The sequence below is a fragment of the Ranitomeya imitator genome, chromosome 4 (assembly GCF_032444005.1).
Source record: "Ranitomeya imitator isolate aRanImi1 chromosome 4, aRanImi1.pri, whole genome shotgun sequence".
Lineage (NCBI taxonomy): Eukaryota > Metazoa > Chordata > Amphibia > Anura > Dendrobatidae > Ranitomeya > Ranitomeya imitator.
In genome coordinates this window covers 519,836,654-519,856,099 of record NC_091285.1, presented here as the reverse complement: position 1 = coordinate 519,856,099, position 19,446 = coordinate 519,836,654, and the positions used below count along the sequence as shown (strand labels likewise).

At 41.4% G+C, this 19,446-nt stretch overlaps 1 protein-coding gene across 1 annotated transcript in view; it reads left to right on the top strand.

Annotated features, from left to right (window-relative positions):
- Window positions 1–19,446, top strand: part of IL16 (interleukin 16) — a 194,894-nt gene that overhangs the window by 138,245 nt on the left and 37,203 nt on the right. Inside the window, exons 13-15 of the mRNA XM_069766113.1 lie at window positions 1,562–1,974; window positions 13,116–13,236; window positions 14,147–15,194. Of these exons, the coding sequence (XP_069622214.1) occupies window positions 1,562–1,974; window positions 13,116–13,236; window positions 14,147–15,194 (1,582 nt within the window). The remainder of the gene's footprint in view (window positions 1–1,561; window positions 1,975–13,115; window positions 13,237–14,146; window positions 15,195–19,446) is intronic.

The window sequence follows — 19,446 nt, the reverse complement described above, 5'->3', positions numbered from 1 at the left end:
GCAGGACGAGTTGTACTTTTGAACGATATCATTGGTTTTAGCATGTCGTGTACTAGAAAACGGGAAAAAAATTCCAAGTGCGGTGAAATTGCAAAAAATGTGCAATCCCACACTTGTTTTTTGTTTGGCTTTTTTGCTAGGTTCACTAAATGCTAAAACTGACCTGCCATTATGATTCTCCAGGTCATAGACACCAAACATGATTAGGTTATTTTTTATCTAAGTGGTGAAAAAAAATTCCAAACTTTGCTAAAAAAAAAAAAAATTGCGCCATTTTCCGATACTCGTAGCGTCTCCATTTTTCGTGATCTGGGGTCGTTTGAGGGCTTATTTTTTGCGTGCCGAGATGACGTTTTTAATGATAGCATTTTGGTGCAGATACGTTCTTTTGATCGCCCATTATTGCACTTTAATGCAATGTCGCGGTGACCTAAAAAACGTAATTCTGGCGTTTCAAATTTTTTTCTCGCTACGCCGTTTAGCGATCAGGTTAATGCTTTTTTTACTTGATAGATCGGGCGATTCTGAGCGCGGCGATACCAAATATGTGTAGATTTGATTTTTTTTTTATTGATTTATTTTGATTGGGGCGAAAGGGGGGTGATTTAAACTTTTATTTTTTTTTATTTTTTTCACATTTTTTTTAACTTTTTTCTTTTACTTTTGCCATGCTTCAATAGCCTCCATGGGAGGCTAGAAGCAGGCACAACTCGATCGCCTCTGCTACATAGCAGCGATCTGCTGATCGCTGCTATGTAGCAGAAATGGAGGTGTGCTGTGAGCGCCGACCACAGGGTGGCGCTCACAGCCACCGGTGATCAGTAACCATAGAGGTCTCTAGGACCTCTATGGTTACCATCCTGACGCATCGCCGACCCCCGATCATGTGACGGGGGTCGGCGATGACGTCATTTCCGGCCGCCCGGCCGGAAGCGGTAGTTAAATGCCACTGTCTGCGTTTGACAGCGGCATTTAACTAGTTAATAGGTGCGGGCAGATCGCCATTCTGCCCGCGCCTATTACGGGCACATGTCAGCTGTTCAAAACAGCTGACATGTCCCGGCTTTGATGCGGGCTCACCGCGGAGTCCTGCATCAAAGCAGGGGATCTGACCTCGGACGTACTATCCCGTCCGAGGTCAGAAAGGGGTTAATTCATCTTGTCCTTAAGGATCTTCTACACCCTTCCTGAAGAAATGGATTCCAACTTGTTGATTGTCAACAAATGCAATGTAATACTATCTTTACCTTTTCTATTTTTCATCAATTTTAATTTTATTAAGAAATAATACAAAAAAATTAATAAAGCCATAATATAAAAAAATATACATTCCTCTCCCTCCAAAACAACCCCATGATCTTATGATACCTACGAGCTCACCAGTTTCACAATGCAATCCCCATCAAGTTACTTACATTTCTCTACCTAAGTGCCATAAAGGATATTCTCGGAAAGTGTTCATTGTATTGATGTATAGGCAAGCTGGTAACCATGATCATACTTAAGCCAGAAAAGTGCCTTATATGCTAGATGTAACTATATATACATTTTTGTATTTTAGGAGATAAAAAGATGTTCTCATGCTCCCATGGAAAGTACCAATGTGACCATTGTATAGAGAGGTATGCTGCCTATTTGTATTACAGCCGGAGGGAACAGAAACCTATGGTTCGCTCAAGCAGTGACAGCAATTATAACCCCAGATGTGCTAGTGCAGACACTTACCAGTTTTATGACCTAAAGAGCAGGGTACATAGTGTGGACGTGCCCATGCGAACAGAACCCTCGCAGCCGCATTATTCTGCACCAGTAAACATGGACGACCATTCGAGGCTTCATGACGACACTCAGGCCTCAACTCAGGTTCTATGTAAAAAAATTAGTGGACACTCAGGAGAGATCATAGTGAAGAAGCTAACATCAAAACCAGCACCACCACCAAGGAAATACTACAAGCAGGATACCAAGGAAGATGTAAGTCTACATACATTGTCTCTTATGTATTTATGAAATATCAATTTCAGGACTCAGGAGTAATATTGAGCACTTTTTTCCTTGATCAAAGTAGTTTTGTAATATGCAATCAGGAGCCTTATATATGGCAATCTCTATTAAATTAAGATACAGGTTATGCTGTGTTATTTATATCATTAAATGAGGATGCTAAACAGCTATTCATGATTTAAGAGCTTTGGATGATTAAAATTTGTGGCATTTCAAACGCCGCTTGTTATAAATTTGATGAGCACCGGTTGCCAAGCCCCGTCCTACCCAAACTTTCTTAACTTTGCCAGTGCCAGACCTGGGTGAAAATGGAGTGAAAACGTCAAAAGTCACAACATTTAGAGTTGCGTCACACAATTATGTAACTTTTCAAAGCGTATTACATCAAAATACTGACGTAAAAGCTTTGAAAAAAAGCTTCCGAAGAAGCATTAGTCAAACGGCGTCATCTGGGCTGGTGGCTTGCTGCACGGCATCCCGAAGTCACTTGGCACTTTGTAAGTAACTGTGTTTAACTTGCTTATTTCCTACTCCAAGCTGTGCATTTACCCTAATATCTATAGCACCTTCTTTGTACTTGTTAGCCTTTAAAACTGAGCACTTGCACTTTATATTGGGCTTAGAGACATATAATTTTTGGTGTTTTTCTGGATAATTATTTAATTGTAGGAACTATGTATGAGTTAGCTGAGTTCATGCAACAATGAGATATCTTTGCCTTGGTGTGAACAGGGTACATGGGATGCATTTTATTTAACCGTATTGTAAGCAAGCCACTGTTTGTTCTACATGCTTGAATTTTTAAATATCATTTTAAATATGATATAATAAAATTACAAATTTTATATTGCTGCAATGGATCCTCTTTTCCCTGGAAAATGAATATCTTAGGGAGGTATTTGGATACTCTGATATTTTGAGGTGCAGTGTGCAAAAATTAGTTTTGACTATGTTTTCAAGTAAAAGCTTTGATGAATCCGCCCCTATGAGTTCTGTTCTGACCACACTGAATATTAGAAAGTGCGATGTTAAGAAGAAGGATATAGCTGATAGACGCTCTGGAATTCTGGACAGAAGAAAGCTAACATGTGGACCAGAAGATTTGAGTGTCATCAGTATATAGACTGCTTTGGCACTCAGTAGGTTGCTTATAACTTTTGTTCCGATTGAAGTCCATCCATGAGCATCGGTTCTATCTTGGTTCCTAGTCCACAGACTGGCCGCGCATTCACTGACCCTGAGTGTAATAGCCCCATAGAAATATATGGGATGCATTCTGATCCGAGATCTGACTGATGATCACGGACATCTTAAAGTGCCCTTATTGTAGTTGGTCAAAGCGTGTGTTCAGTGAGAGGTGAGAGTAAAGATCAATGTGAATGTGCTTTTCAAGAAGATTTAAAGTGAAATAAAGTGGTGATATAGTGCTATAAGTAGATGTAGACGTTGTGTCAAATGATGGCTAATTCTGGATGGGTGTGATGGTTGCATGTTTAAAAGAGGAATAGAAGACACCAGAGATTAACGGTAGGTTAACGAGATGGGTTAGGACTGCAATAAGCACGGTAGTAAGGTTTGGGAGGATTTTGATGGAATCAAACGCAAAGGAGGTGAGGTCTGAGGTCAGTCTTGTTTTTGAAATATGATGCAAAGTCTTATGCTGAAATAAGGGAAATGCTAGGAGGAATTAAGTGTTGTATAACTGTTTGGGGTTTTGTGATAGAGAAGATACTGTATGAGAGTTGTGAAGTAGTACTGTTCAGAAGAGGTAAGTGTCAACTTGAATTTGAAAATTTGAAAGCTGCTTGCTTATATGTGATAGTCTTTTTGTGAGTGTGATTTCTTTGAGCAACCCCGGGCACTTGCCACAGCTTTTCAGGGAGATTGGTTATCCCACAGTTGTCTATTGACTCATCGCATTTTCTATGCACAAGAAAGGCAACTGATTCAACAGAAGATGTGAATAGTTTGTATGTTTTCGTACACTGAAGTGTACCTCAGCCTTGTTGATATGTTAAAGGTATGGCTTTTTGGCTATAATTATTCTAAGGGTGTCACTTCTGCTCAGGCTTCTCCAAACAGTAGACTGGCGTAGCTGGCTTCCATTGGTCATTGCTAATTGTGAGATGACGGTAATGCTGGACATCTTCTGATTTGGAAGGGAAGTAAGCATGATGTATCTTTCATGTACTGCACTAAGTTTCCTTGGCTGACCGCTTTGTCTATGGTCCTCAATGTTGCCCGTCTCTTGTTGCATCATCAAATGAACTTTAACAGCATATAACATCCCCTGTACCTCTTTAAAGTCTTTCTTTGGAAGAGATCTTGCCGAAGCAGTAGCTGTAGCAATATTTGTCTTTTCCTTGCCCAGTTTTAAGCCTCCTACACAGAGGTTTCTGTTTTAGTTAAAATCTGTGGTTCTACCTACATATGAAACCGAAGATCATTATCACATGTTTTGTATAATTGGTTACTCATGCATCTGACTTTATTCTGCAAAATCCCTGACTTTGTGAAAGTATGCCTATAAGAATTGATGATATTTTGAAGGCAATGGGTTTTCACACCAAATATTAATATCTCTTTTGTTCATCAACTTTGTATACTGTGAAAAAAAAATCTGTCAGTAATATCCCTCCACTCCACTTCAAAATCGCCTACTGCAGGAATTAAGTACAGTCATTGATAGACCATTATTTTTAATCTTTAAAGACTCCATAATAACAGGGTCTGTACCACAGGACTGGCGTGTAGCAAATGTGGGGCCAATATTCAAAAAGGGGACAAAAACTGAACTCGGTAATTATAGGCCAGTAAGCTTAACCTCTACTGTGGGTAAAATCCTGGAGGGCATTCTAAGGGACGCTATACTGGAGTATCTGAAGAGGAATAACCTCATGACCCAGTATCAACATGGGTTTACTAGGGACCGTTCATGTCAGACTAATCTGATCAATTTCTATGAAGATGTAAGTTCCGGACTGGACAAAGGGAACGCAGTGGATGAAGTGTATATGGACTTTTCAAAAGCTTTTGATACAGTGCCACACAAAAGGTTGATACATAAAATGATAATAATGGGGATAGGGGAAAATATGTGTAAGTGGGTTAAGAGCTGGCTCAGGGATAGGAAACAAAGGGTGGTTATTAATGGAGCACACGCGGACTGGGTCGCGGTTAGCAGTGGGGTACCACAGGGGTCAGTATTGGGCCCTCTTCTTTTTAACATATTTATTAATGACCTTGTAGGGGGCATACAGAGTAGAATTTCAATATTTGCAGATGACACTAAACTCTGCAGGGTAATCAATACAGAGGAGGACAATTTTATTTTACAGGATGATTTATGTAAACTAGAAGCTTGGGCTGAATGGCAAATGAGTTTTAATGGGGATAAATGTAAGGTCATGCACTTGGGTAGAAGTAATAAGATGTATAACTGTGTGCCTAATTCTAAATCTCTGGGCAAAACCATCACTGAAAAAGACCTGGGTGTATGGGTGGATGACAAACTCACATTTAGTGGCCAGTGTCAGGCAGCTGCTACAAAGGCAAATAAAATAATGGGATGCATTAAAAGAGGCATAGATGCTCATGAGGAGAACATAATTTTACCTCTATGCAAGTCACTAGTGCGATACACTCCGGTGTATAAGAAAGACATAGCTGAACTAGAGCGGGTGCAGAGAAGAGCGACCAAGGTTATTAGAGGACTGAGGGGTCTGCAATACCAAGACAGGTTATTACACTTGGGGCTATTTAGTTTAGAAAAACGAAGGCTAAGGGGTGATCTTATTTTAATGTATAAATATATGAGGCGACAGTACAAAGACCTTTCTGATGATCTTTTTAATCATAGACCTGAGGGACAAGGGGGCATACTCTATGTCTGGAGGAAAGAAGGTTTAAACATAATAACAGATGCGGATTCTTTACTGTAAGAGCAGTGAGACTATGGAACTCTCTGCCGTATGAAGTTGTAATGAGTGATTCATTACTAAAAATTTATAAATTTATAAAAAAAAATCATACTAGATTCCTTGATAGGGCATTGATCCAGAAAACTAGTCTGATTGCCGTATGTGGAGTCGGGAAGGAATTTTTTTCCCCAATGTGGAGCTTACTTTTTGCCACATGGGTTTTTTTGCCTTCCTCTGGATCAACATGTTAGGGCATGTTAGGTTAGACTATAGGTTGAACTACATGGACTTAAAGTCTTCCTTCAACCTTAATAACTATGTAACTATGTTACTATGTTACTATGTATATGGGCATTCAGGACTTTGAAATGTAAAGCCATCATCATTTTTCTATCTTCTGTCTGTAACAGCATTCCAGAGTAATTATTTTTATGTATATGCAAATGAGGCAATAAGTGTTCAGGGTATCATGTAGAATATAACCAGCCTTTACTTCCACAGGTTGTTTCCCACCCATTATTAGCCTCTTTATTTTGATTGATAGTGGTGATTCTAAAAGGACTATACTAGGTGTGGGAAACAGCATCAGGAAGCAGTAACTTCTTAAAGGGACTCTGTCAGCACAGAATGACTGTTCAACCAAGTCCCGTCACTCTGTGCAACATGGCAAAGCCAATCATTTAACTCCTTAACAACCGCCGATACGCCTTTTATCGGTGGCAATTAAGGGTACTTATGCCTTACGAGAAATAAGTGTATAGCGCCCCCCACAGTCAGAATTTCTCTAGAGTCTCGGCTACAGGGGGTAGCTGAGACCCCAGAGATCATGATTTGCATTGGTTTTTACCGACCTCAGTGTTGTAATTATATTAACGGAATAATAGCAACCACAATGGCAACCGCAAAAAAAGTCCGAATTCCAATTTAGTTTCTCTCTCCTCTGATGTCATCAGTCCCCCAGGCCGCCAGCGTCTTCTTCCGGGAAGAAAATGTCGGGAATATGCACAGTGTGCCCGCCGAGATCTGCCGGCCAACACACGGCAGCAATAGATAATTTTTCCTATTGGTTCATTTTAATCAGTGTGATATTCGCTATCACAGTGATAAAACAAAAAAATTGCAAATAAACCCCCCTTTATCACCCCTTTAGTTAGGGGAAAATAATAAAATAAAAATATATATTTATTCAATTTCTCCATTAGGGTTAGGGTTGGGCTAAAGTTAGGGTTAGGGTTGGGTTACAACTAGGGTTAGGATTTGGCTAAAGCTAGGGTTAGGGTTGGGCTAAAGCAAGGGTTAGGGTTTGGCTAAAGCTAGGGTTAGGGTTGGGCTAAAGCTAGGGTTAGGGTTGGGCTAAAGCTACGGTTTGGCTAAAGCTAGGGTTCGGGTTGGGCTAGGGTTAAGGTTGGGGCTAGTGTTAGGGTTGGTCTAAAGTTAGGGTTGGGCTAAAGTTAGGGTTGGGCTAGGGTTGTGGTTATGGTTGGGATTGCGGTTAGGGTTGGGATTAGGGGTGTGTTGGGGTTATGGTTGTGGTTAGGGTAGGGATTAGGGTTAGGGGTGTGTTGGGGTTAGAGTTGGAGTTAGAATTGGGGGGTTCCACTGTTTAGGTACATCAAGGGGTCTCCAAACGCAAGATGGCGCCACCATTGATTCCAGCCAATTTTGTGTTCAAAAAGTCAAATGGTGAACCCTCCCTTCTAAGCCCTGCCATGCGCCCAAACAGTGGCTTTCCCCCACATACGGGGTATTGGCGTAATCAGGAGAAATTGCACAATAAATTTTGTTGTCCATTTTCTCCTGATACCCTTGTGAAAATAAAACAATTGGTTCCAAAGTAAATTTTTTGTGAAAAAAAGTAAAATGTTAATTTTTTCCTTTCATATTCCTTTAGTTCTTGTGAAGCACCTGAAGGGTTAATAAACATCTTAAATGTGGTTTTGCGCACCTTGAGTGGTGCAGTTTTTAGAATGGTGTAACTTTTGGGTATTTTCAGTTATATTGACCCCCCAAACTCACTTCAAATGTGAGGTGGTCCCTAAAGAAAAATAGCTTTGTATATTTTAGTTGAAAAAATGAGAAATCCCTGGTCAACTTTTAACCCTTATGACGTCCTAAGAAAAAAAAATATTTTAGGAAATTTGTGGGAAATGTTATTTATTAACTATTTTGTGTGACACCACTTTCTGATTTAAGGGTACAAAATTACAGTAATTAAAAGCTTGAAAATTGCAAAATTTTCTAATTTTGTGCCAAATTTCCTTTTTTTCATAAATAAACACCATGAGATACGGCCTTCCCAAAACCCTGTCTGATGACAAATGCACACTTAGCAGGATGCAGCAGGCCTCCACTGATAAAGGCTAGGAGCGGCACAGGTGCCTGCTGCATCCTGCTAAGTGTGCATTTGTCATCAGACAGGGTTTTGGGAAGGCCGTATCTCATGGTATGTATTTTTTCTGAGTTTTTTCTATGTTAGCTGTTTCATAAATAAACCCAAGTTGTATCGAAGAAATGTTACCACGAGCATGAAGTACAATATGTCATGAAAAAAACTTTCTCAGAATCAGTGGGACATGTTGAAGCGTTCCAGAGCTATAAACTCAAAAAGTGACAATGGTCAGAATTGAAAAAATTTACTTGGTCATTAAGTACCAAATTGGCTCTGTCACTAAAGGGTTAAATACACCTTCCCACCTGCTTGCTTTCCTGCTGTCTGCTTGTCACTGGAAGGTGCTTGTCCTTGGGATACAGTGAGCAAAAGTGCGTCAACATTTCAATGCAAACACACTAGACAAGTGTTGGTGAACATATGGCATGCATGGGCGCGTGACACCAGCCCCTACTTCAGCTGGATCTGTGTCCTTAGACACAGATCTAGCTGAAGTGTTTTGCAGCTCACGAATTTTCCGGGTCTGTGTGCAGCAATACACGCTGCAGGCCAATAAGAGGCCAGCAGCTGAAGTCGGTGTACACGTGACTGGGCGTATGACAATGAAGTTATGCGCACCCGTTGTTTTTGCTTGGACTATGAAGTCAGCCGCCAGCTTCAGAAGACGACGTGGCGCCCTGGGGGAGAGGAATGAAGGTGAGTAGGAGTGTTTATTGTGGGGTTTTTTATGTGTTGAAAAAGTGGCATTGGCAGTATGGGGGGGCACTTACCAGGATCGGGGGCATATACCAGGATGAGGGGCATATACATGGATTAGGAGCAGATACAAATGGGAGTGCATATACATGGATAGGGGAGCAAATAAATGGATTGAGGGCGCATATACAAGGATGGGGGGCATATACCACCAGGATAAGAGGCATATACCCGAATAAGGGGCATATACCAGGATAGGGAGCATATTCCTTTATATCTGCAGTCTTGTACCCTTGCTCCTGTCTGTGACTTCTCTCTGCTGCCCCGCCAGCTCTTTGCGGCCCTCGCCTGCTCTCTGTACAAGTTGTTTATTTTAAACCTCAGTATTCAGGTTAAATTGCTGTGTTGGCACTGTGCCATAAATAAGAGGGTTTTGGGTTTCAGTTTGTGCACTTGGTCTCTAAATGGTTTGCCATCCCTGGACTAGACCAAAGGTATGAAGCGGCATGACCTACTTTGATAAATTTGTTGTATTTTAAGGCTGTCTACAGTGTCTAGTCAATGTTTTATTAGATTTGCCCCAATCTGCCTGTATTTGTGTTCTCATATGTAGACATTGGCCAGGATTAGCATGTTGGTTCATATTCATATAAATCCTCTACTTGCTTTCATATTGCTTTACATAAGTCAGATGCCATTTTATTCACCTGGATGTTATAACATCTGTGGCACGCTAGATGTTATACAAAAGACAGGATGTGGTTTGGCAAAGGAAGTCAGAGCTTTACACATCAGTTTACATTGTTTTACAGTTCCTTACCACTTTCAAGATCTCCGTTTGCTATTAGTGAATAGCGACATTCTGAAACAAATCTAGAGAATAAAAGCCCATCCTGACCTTCAATTTCTCCCTTGTGCGTATGCGCTAAACGGATTGGACTAACGCAATGTGAACCTAGCCTTACAAAGGAGACATCGCTGACAAGAACGATGACCTTTTGTGCAAAAGATCACTTCACCTGCTGACCAAGTGTTTTGATCATTCACTGGTAATCGGCAGCATGTTTAAACTGCATGATTATCTGGAAGCTCCTTTAAGTGTTCGCTCACACGTGCGTATAAATTAGTCCCAAAATCACATCCAAGAGAGTAGAATTATATTTATCACTTGTCATCCGTATGCAATCTGTTCTTTTTACTCTGCAGCTATTAATCTTTTACAGGACCATTTACTGTTTCCTATGCTCCAGAATTGTAAAGTGTCCATAAAAATCAGATGCCATACTGATGGTCCTCATGGCATCCGTTTTTTCTCACCGTGTCCGATTTCAGAGTGAAATCCCAGCATGCTGAAATTTTTTCTCTCATGATGAATGCAACTGAGAAAAAATAAACACATCTGCACTGCCTCATTGACTAACATTAGTCCGAGTGCTGTCTCATTTTTTTATCGCATTTCATGCTTCCGTTTTATATCCAAGTGTGAGCGAATCCTTACAGGGCTGTTCTAAGAAGACAAACACTGACAGATGTACAATCCAGAGGTTTGGCTGTTAAAACCTCTGCTAATCTTGTGATATCACCAACTGTATGTATGGAGGCTGCATAGTCACGCTGTAGTGGAAATGTAGTATTACACTGCACCCATTCAAAATTAATACACTGTATAGATGTGCTCTTGTAAGGGAGCGCCAGCGCAGTAGTCGTGGCTGAGACTAATGACTCTTGCGCATCCTGGTCTCCCGTCACATACAAACAATGTCCTTTTGTCAGTGTACTTGCCTCTCTGCTCTCTGCACCTTCAGGGTCTCTTCTTAGTTGCTGAAGACCCCCTCCATATGATTGCGCACAAACAGAGACACAGTCCAATTTCAACTGTAAACAAATAACTTTAATTCTTTCCTTTCGCAGCATGTCCATATCAGATAAAGCATCAGTGTAGGGTTCCATGCAGTTCACAACCTTCACTTTCCCTGTACTCATCCCTACACTTTCCAGGTGGTGCCTGGTCCTACCATTCCATCTAGTACCGTAGCGTTATCCCTGTTCAGCTTCACTATGTTCAGGGGTTCCTCGTCCGCTTCGCACCAGACAAGAGGGCATCTGCCCATGAAGTAAGCTGCCATATCGTGAGTGACCTGCATCCATGTACTGCTGTATCTTTGGCTATAGCTTCTGTTCATACTGCTGTTGTCACTGCTGCCCTTCTGTCCCCTTGGCCCTGGACGGCTGGGCTTCTTACTTTGAACGTTGTGGGGCCCACTGTATTGCCCCAGGCTCTAGGGCCCTACTGGACTGCCTGGGCTCTCTGGACCTCCTGGCCTGTCTGAAATCCCTGACTCCACTGAACTCTATCAAGGAAATATTCTTATCTTATGTACATCTGGCCCCTCCTACGTTATCTATTTACACTATCATGCCCCATCTACTGTCCTAACTACTAACTTCACGCTCTCTAAGCTACAACACAATGCACATCTTAAGTATGCGGTATACAACAGTATTTACACATCATGTATATACATAGCAGCATAATATATTAAAACATATACAATCAGCAAGATTTAACAACATTTAAACTGGACGTGCTTGGGGTACAAAACAGTCTCTGTGACCCCTTACACTCCCAGTGGGTGTAGTCACACTTCTCAAAACAAAAATATAAAAGTGCAATTATGTAATGTTCACAATTTGCATAGCTTAGTAAATGTACAAGTTTATCGAAACTTTCGTCTCTCAGCCTTTAAAATAATTAAAAATGTTGCTCCCTGTTATATTTTGTCTTACAAAATAGACCTATGGTAGTCTTAACATAAAAAAACACATACAATCAATGGCTGGTAATTGTCAGCAGTGATCAAGTGAATCCTTTTGGTGGAAAAGGAAGCAAAAAGACCTGCGGGGGTTATTAGCAGTGTTGTGAATTAATGACGTGCATCTTGTAGGAGCACAAGTGTTTTGTGAAGACCACAATGGACCCATAAAATAAAAAATAGCAGTATTGTAGTGGACAAACCATTAAGACCTGTGGTTAGTCAATAAATACAGACTGTGTAAAATGAAATCTATCTTTGCAACCCTATCATTGTACCTAGAAAAAAACACAAAGTGTTTAGAAATTGCAGGATTTGTAGGAATCTTATCACATACAATAGGCCAATATCAATCCACCTTTAGTAGACATTAGCGGATTGATCCTGGAGGATTGAGTTTGAGGTTGGTCTCCTGAAATTCTAGGCTTCACACTTTGACATTCACATTTTGCCAAAAAAAAAACCTTGCCCGACACAATTTCTGAAGCATCAGAGAGCGGGTTAATGTCCCTTTGTTTGGCCACGCAGGCCTCCCCATAATGCCCTGCAGCTGTGACATCTTACGGATTATCATGCCTTGTACAGTGATAATCAGTACCAGTGCTATCACAGATTAGCTCCCAATGGGCACCGTTTTTATGGCAGGGCCGATTTCAATATCCAGAGTCACTGGGTAAGGGCTCGCTCACATTAGCGTATAACTCGGACGAGTGCTATCTGATGTTTTAAAGAATAGCACTTGGGCCAGAGTTATTCTATGGGGCAGTGCTGATCAGCGTTCTTTTTCTCATGCATGAGAAAAAAATTGCAGCACGTGGAATGAGTCCGAGACATCTGTAGACTAAGACAATGGAGAAAATGGAAAAATTTTGTTTTCCTTCTTCTCCTCAATGAGTGATTACGCCAAGCCAGACAAAAGTTACTATATCCTAATAAAAAGAGATGTTTTAAAAAATGTATGGGAAATCCATGACAATTCATGTGTGAACATAGGAAAAACATGCAATTACATATAGATGATGCTTTGGTCAAAACAGAAAGCGTGGCCATTCCTGCAAGGCAGTACTCCTAACGACCACTGCAATGAGTATATTAGGATGCCCTACTTTGCTCTTGGCTGCTGGTTAATGAAAGACCCATTCCCACTAGTGGACAGTAAGTACTGTGAGATCTTTGTGTAAAGATCAGGACGAGCACCTGCCTGCTCACACTCACAGAAACCGTGCACATCACTTAGAGAAGATTTTGTGGTTTACATAATACTGTTTTTGACACGACTGCTTTGTTTCACAGGAAACAGGAAACTTGTTGCTAAAAGGAAACCAGCAAATGACAGCCCACAGAGTATTAGATACAACAGTACCGTCTACCGAATCCTCTCACACAACTGGTGAACGAAAGTCTCCAGATACAGGTATGTCACTGGCTAATGCCGCCTTTGTCCTTCACAGTAGGTGCTGAACATATAGGTCAATGCATTGAATACGACATCCCCATGTCGAAATCTACAGCTTAAATGATGCCACATCTAAATGTTCGCTATTCGCGCCTTTACTTTGTTACAGCTTGTGGTTGTAGATATTATGACTTCTATTTCCAACTTCGAATATAAGGGATGTAAATATCATAGCATGTGTGAACCTATATAATGTGAATCATTATGAAATAAGTGATCATTTATCTTTGTTGAACACTTATATACTAACCGTAGGAGCTCCTGCATACCCTAAATGCCCGTTTTGGGACTAAGGTGTGACACTTCTATCGCTGCACCATCTATAGCTACCTCCCTGGGTGTTTTCATTACACCATTTTTTGCTGGGGACATGGCAATACCTTTTTTTCAATTTTACTCATGTGTGAATAGATAGCCAGACAGACATTAGTCTATGTGTAGAATGGTAAGAGCATATAGATGACATGAGGGCCATCATTTCTCCTGGTGGACTCACAGTTTGATGCAAATTAGGATATTAATTAAAAATTGCAGATCCTTCATTAGTTTTGATCCAGATTATGGTGGTATCATAATAAAAGGGTCTGCCTTTTTGTCTCTGCATCATCTGTGAAGGAGAGGGAGACTGACTTAACTATTTAACTGAGCCAGAAACCCAGTTATCTTCATGTACAGGTACAGTCAGTGTTGAAAATAATAGGAAACTGGACCTGGCAGAACCAGGTAAGGGTGCTAAAATAGGACGATCCAAGCATACCGTATCATACCATAAAGTACAGTACATCATCTTAAAATATAAAGTATATTTTCTGCAGGTGGACAGCCCCTTTTTAACAATTATACAATTACTTTTATTTATGTTCTATAGGAAATTCTCGTGTATCACATCATAAGCCATTATTGAGGAGACAGGGCCGTGTTGATTACAGCCTTGATACAGCTCCAGAAGATCCTTGGGTCAGGATATCTGACTGTATTAAAAATTTATTTAGTCCCATATTATCAGAAGACCGTAATCTAATGGATCTTGATGGAAGAATTAGCACAGGAGTGGATAGTTCAGCTGCTGTTCAACAAGAGCGTGGGCAGCCACAAGCTCAGGGTATGGAAAGTGGTTCCTACATATGCAGGAATGAAGAAGCTGGGAACTTGAAGAAAGGACCACCAGTCGCACCCAAGCCAGCTTGGTTTCGTCAGAGTTTAAGAGGGTCTAAGAATGTAGACAGAACATCAGAGAATGCCTCTCTTGTTAAACCCAGGGAAACTAGTAACAGTTTTAGACCTCAAATTTCCAGTAGGGCATCATCAATCAAACAGAGAATAAGTTCATTTGAAACTTTTAGTACACCACAGCCACCAACGAAAGTCAACGATAAGCCCAATGCTCAATATCCAGCCCAACAGGAAGAGGCTGTTAACAAGGAACTAGAAGTAGAATGTGTTACTGTTTCATTCAATAAGGTCACTGTTAACTCAGTAGAAAGTCAAATAAAAGAAATTAGTGATCCTCTGATAGTGTCTCCTGTAGACAAGAATGGAAGTAGCGAGTCGCACTCTCAACCAAAGTTACTGAGTACAAGACGAAGTAGCAGTACCAGTAATGAATCGCATCACCATTCTTCATATACGGAACTCGCTGAGCCTTTACCACTGAAGACTCCAAGTCAAAGATCAAGGAGTTATCCTCTGACATCCACACCATCCATTGATAACAGCGGAATATCAGAGAACTGCAGCAAAATCTATTCTATAAGCAACCAGGTGTCTTCTGCCCTGATGAAATCCTTGCTGGCCTTCCCTCAGTCACCATGTGTACAGGGAAGTGATATATGGCAATTTGAGCCGGCTGCTGGAGGAGAAAGCTCATCGGGTTCATCAAATGAGAATCAACATTTGGACACGGGATTTTCTGTAAAGTAAGACAATCTGTTAAATAGTTATATAATGCAGTCATTGTGTAATGTCTTGTACAGCTACCTGTAATAATACATTTGTCATGATCCCTGGTATTCAAAGCATCGGAAACAGGTAAGGACTGGGACTGAAATTCAACCCTGGCATTTGAAATCACACGGGCCCATGCCGTCCCCGTCCCCAAGCACCAGATGGGATATATTACTAATATTACCCTGGATGGAGATTTACTACAAGACCAATATTTCTAATCATTCCCATTGTCTACTGTGATAAGTGATGGAGTTGGCAACTTTGTGATCCATCACAACTCTTAACAGTATGAATATCTTGAGAACACCAATTCTGTTAACAATGTAGCAGAGAAGGTGGCCCATGACCAAATAGTGCCAGACAGGCCCTTCTGGCATTTGCCAGAATTGCCAGATGGTCAGTCCGGCCCTGATCGGAAATCTCTACATCCCTGTCAGTAGTATTGTGGACACCATTCATAACTGACAATACAAATTAGAAAAAGATTCATATACCGACACTGTGATGTTTCTACACCTAGACATATGCACACTGTATAGTATTGGCTATAAATGAAGGTTGGGAGTGATGTTCAAGGATTTTTTGGTTATTTCGAATAGAGAATGTTTTTCATTCTGCTTATCCCAATGATCCCATTATCACCAGACAACCCTGGGAACTTGATATAAGCATTCATTTCTCCAATGATAGTGCTACTACACAGTTGTGCGCATGCCAATGTATTGATAATGGATTATTTGTATAATTTTGGTGGATATGTTTCAACATTAGTCCTATTATTTTTACAATGGGGGCATTGGGTTATGATTTCAATATGAAAAGTAAAATGTAATGTATCATTCGAGTTTCAAAATATGAAATTGTGTCCCTGCACTTAGGATGAGGTATTGAGATTATCCTAATTTGGTTACATAAAGCTATGTCCAATGATAACATTAAGGCCGGAGTCACACTACCATAGAATATGGCCGAGAGCTATGAGAGAAAACATCTCATAACATTTGGCCCAGTGTTAATCTATGGGGCAGCTCACATCAGCGTTTTTTTCTCAGGTGTATTCGACGTGTGTGTAAAATCGCAGCATGCTGCTATTGTATGTTTATATCGCCCGAGACTTGCCAAGGCAAGCCTATGGGTGCAAGAAAAAATTGCACAGCACACTGAGCATGTGAGTGATATCTGATTTTTATGCACCTGTGTCCTTTGAAAAGCCAGCAATTCAGGTGTCGCATACAGTAAAATCACAGAGTGATAGGTTAGAATAGATAGAATAGATATATACACACATAGGATAGGTAAATATATAGATGTCAGTGACATAAATATTTATATATATATTTATACATATTACATAGATAGATGGAAAGATAGAAGAAAAGCTGGCAATTCAGCAGCTGCATAGTGTAAAATCACAGCAGGAGCCCACAGGATAGAATAGATGGATTACACACAATAAATACACATAGAATAGGTAGATATACAGATGTCTGTGAGAAATACATGTAGTACAGTGTGTGCAGCTTACTGTCCCTGTATTTAATTAGTAAAAGATTATTTTTCCTCAAAAAATGGCATGGGCTCCTACATAATTTTCTTAACCAGCTGAGGGAAAGCTGACGGCTGGTAGTCGATGTTTATAGCCTGGGAAGGGGGTAATACCCATGGAGCTTCCCAAGGCTATTGATATCAGGTCACAACTGTTTACTTAGCCTTTACTGGCTATTAAAAAAATGACATAGGGTCCCTCTATAATTAATGACCAGCAAAGGCTATGCAGACAGCTGCGGACTGATATAAATAGCCTAGGAAGGGGCCATGGATACTGGCCCTCCCAGGCTAAAAACATCATCTCTCAGTTGCCCCAGAGAAGGTGCATCTCTAAGATGTGCCAATTCTGGCACTTAGCCTTGCTCGTCCCACTTGCCCTGTAGCGGTGGCAAGTGGGGGGATGGTTGGGTGTTTGATACCACCTTTGTATTGTCAGGTGACCTCAAGCCCCGAGATTAGTAATAGACGCATCAATAAGACGCCCCATTAATAAATCCACAGTCATGTCATATAAAGAAAAACACACCCAGAAAAAAGGCCTTTGATTGAAAGAATCACAAAGACTCCTTTAATAAATCTTAATTAAACCATACTTACAACCTCGCCCATTCCACCAACATCATTGTTTTATGCAAAAGAGTTAAAAAAAGCAAACAACCATATTCCTCACCTTTCCGCAGAGATGATAATCCATCTGTCCCACGACGGGTCTAGCTCTGCTAAATCTAGATGGCAGGCTGCATGGTTGCATGATGTGACCATACAGCCTGTTATCCAGCAGAGACACTGTGCAACAGGTGAACTCCTATTCCCTGTCTGATGGCACCATGAGCGTGAGAAAGTTCTCCTGCTCGCGGTGCCGTAAGAGGCCTGCGAATTCACAACCATTTAACTTAGGGTTGAGCGAAACGGGTCGGCCAGATTCAGAAGTCGCCGACTTTTGGCAAAGTCGGGTTTCTTGAAACCCGACCCCTGTGTGGGGTTGGCCATGAGGTCGGCGATCTTCTGATCTGTTGAGCGAAACGGGTCGGCCAGATTCAGAAGTCGCCGACTTTTGGCAAAGTCGGGTTTCTTGAAACCCGACCCGACCCCTGTGTGGGGTCGGCCATGAGGTCGGCGATCTTCTGATCTGGAATCGGAATTCCGATACCGAGTTCCGATATGTTTAAGATATCGGGAATCGGTATCGGAATTCATATTTAAGTGTAAAATAAAGAATAAAAATAAAAAAATATTGATATACTCACCCTCGGAGGCACCCTGGTTCTCACCGGCAGCCTTCCTTCCTAAGAATGAACGCCTGAAGGGCCTTCGATGATGTCGCGGCTTGTGATTGGTCGCGTGAGCGGTCACATGGGCGGTCACGCGACCAATCACAAGCCGCGACGTCATCTAAGGTCCTTCAGGCGCTAATTCTTAGGAAGGAAGCGTCCGAGGGCGCGTCCGAGGGTGAGTATATTCCTAATAGGTATATACTCACCCTCGGATGCGCCCTGGTTCTAACCCGCAGCCTTCCTTCCTAAGAATCAGCGCCTGAAGGACCTTAGATGATGTTGCGGCTTGTGATTGGTCGCGTGACGCCCATGTGACCGCTCACGCGACCAATCACAAGCCACGACGTCATCGAAGGTCCTTCAGGCGCTCATTCTTCGGAAGGAAGGCTGCCGGTGAGAACCAGGGCGCGTCCGAGGGTAAGTATAGCAATATTTTTTATTTTGATTCTTTATTTTACACTTAAATATGGATCCCAGGGCCTGAAGGAGAGTTTCCTCTCCTTCAGACTCTGGGAACCATTAGAAACCCAATGCACTGCATTGGGTTTCGTGTTTCGGCCGACCCCGACCCCGACTTTTCTATAGGATCGGCCGATTTCACTCGACCCAACTTTTGAAAAAGTCGGGTTTCGTGAAACCCGACCCGATCCTATAAAAAGAAAAGTCGCTCAACCCTAATTTAACTCATTTCACCTTTCTAATGTGAAGTGATGTCACTTTACCTTTCCCTTCAGACAGGGAATAGGAGTTCACTGGGAGCCCGCAGCTGTCTGCATAGCCTTTGCAGGTTATTAATTATAGGGGGACCCTATGTCATTTTTTAGGAGGTCCACCATTTTAATAGCGAGTAAAGGCATCCTGCAATTTTACACGCATGTCGAATACGTCTGAGAAAAAAAAGCTGATGTGAGCTTCCCCATAGATTAACACTGGGCCGAGTGCTATGCGATGTTTTCTCGAGGTGTATGCGAGAAAACATTGCATAGCACTTGGCCCTAGGTATGAAAAATCGGATTGTACTCCCATGACACTCCCATGACACTCGCATGACTCTCGGCAGGGAGAATCGGACCGATTTTTCATACATTTAATGTGACTCCAGTCTTAGAATCATACTATTACCCTATATAAAGTGAAGGTGTTCTTTTGTATTATGTCCTTTGTGCTTGGAAGATACCAGTTCTCATTTCAGAGATCCAGCTACTGTAAGAAGTATTTTGAGCAATGCTCCATGGGAAAAAGATGCAAATTAACTCTGTTCCAAAAAGAAGAAAACTCTCTGTAGTGCCACCTATAGGATAGCTTCTGACTCAATAAAGTAGCACTCCAGCATTTTTTTCATTGCACTCCTAAAAAGCCATCAGTAATGTGTGTGCATTTCAATATTTACCCGTTGCTG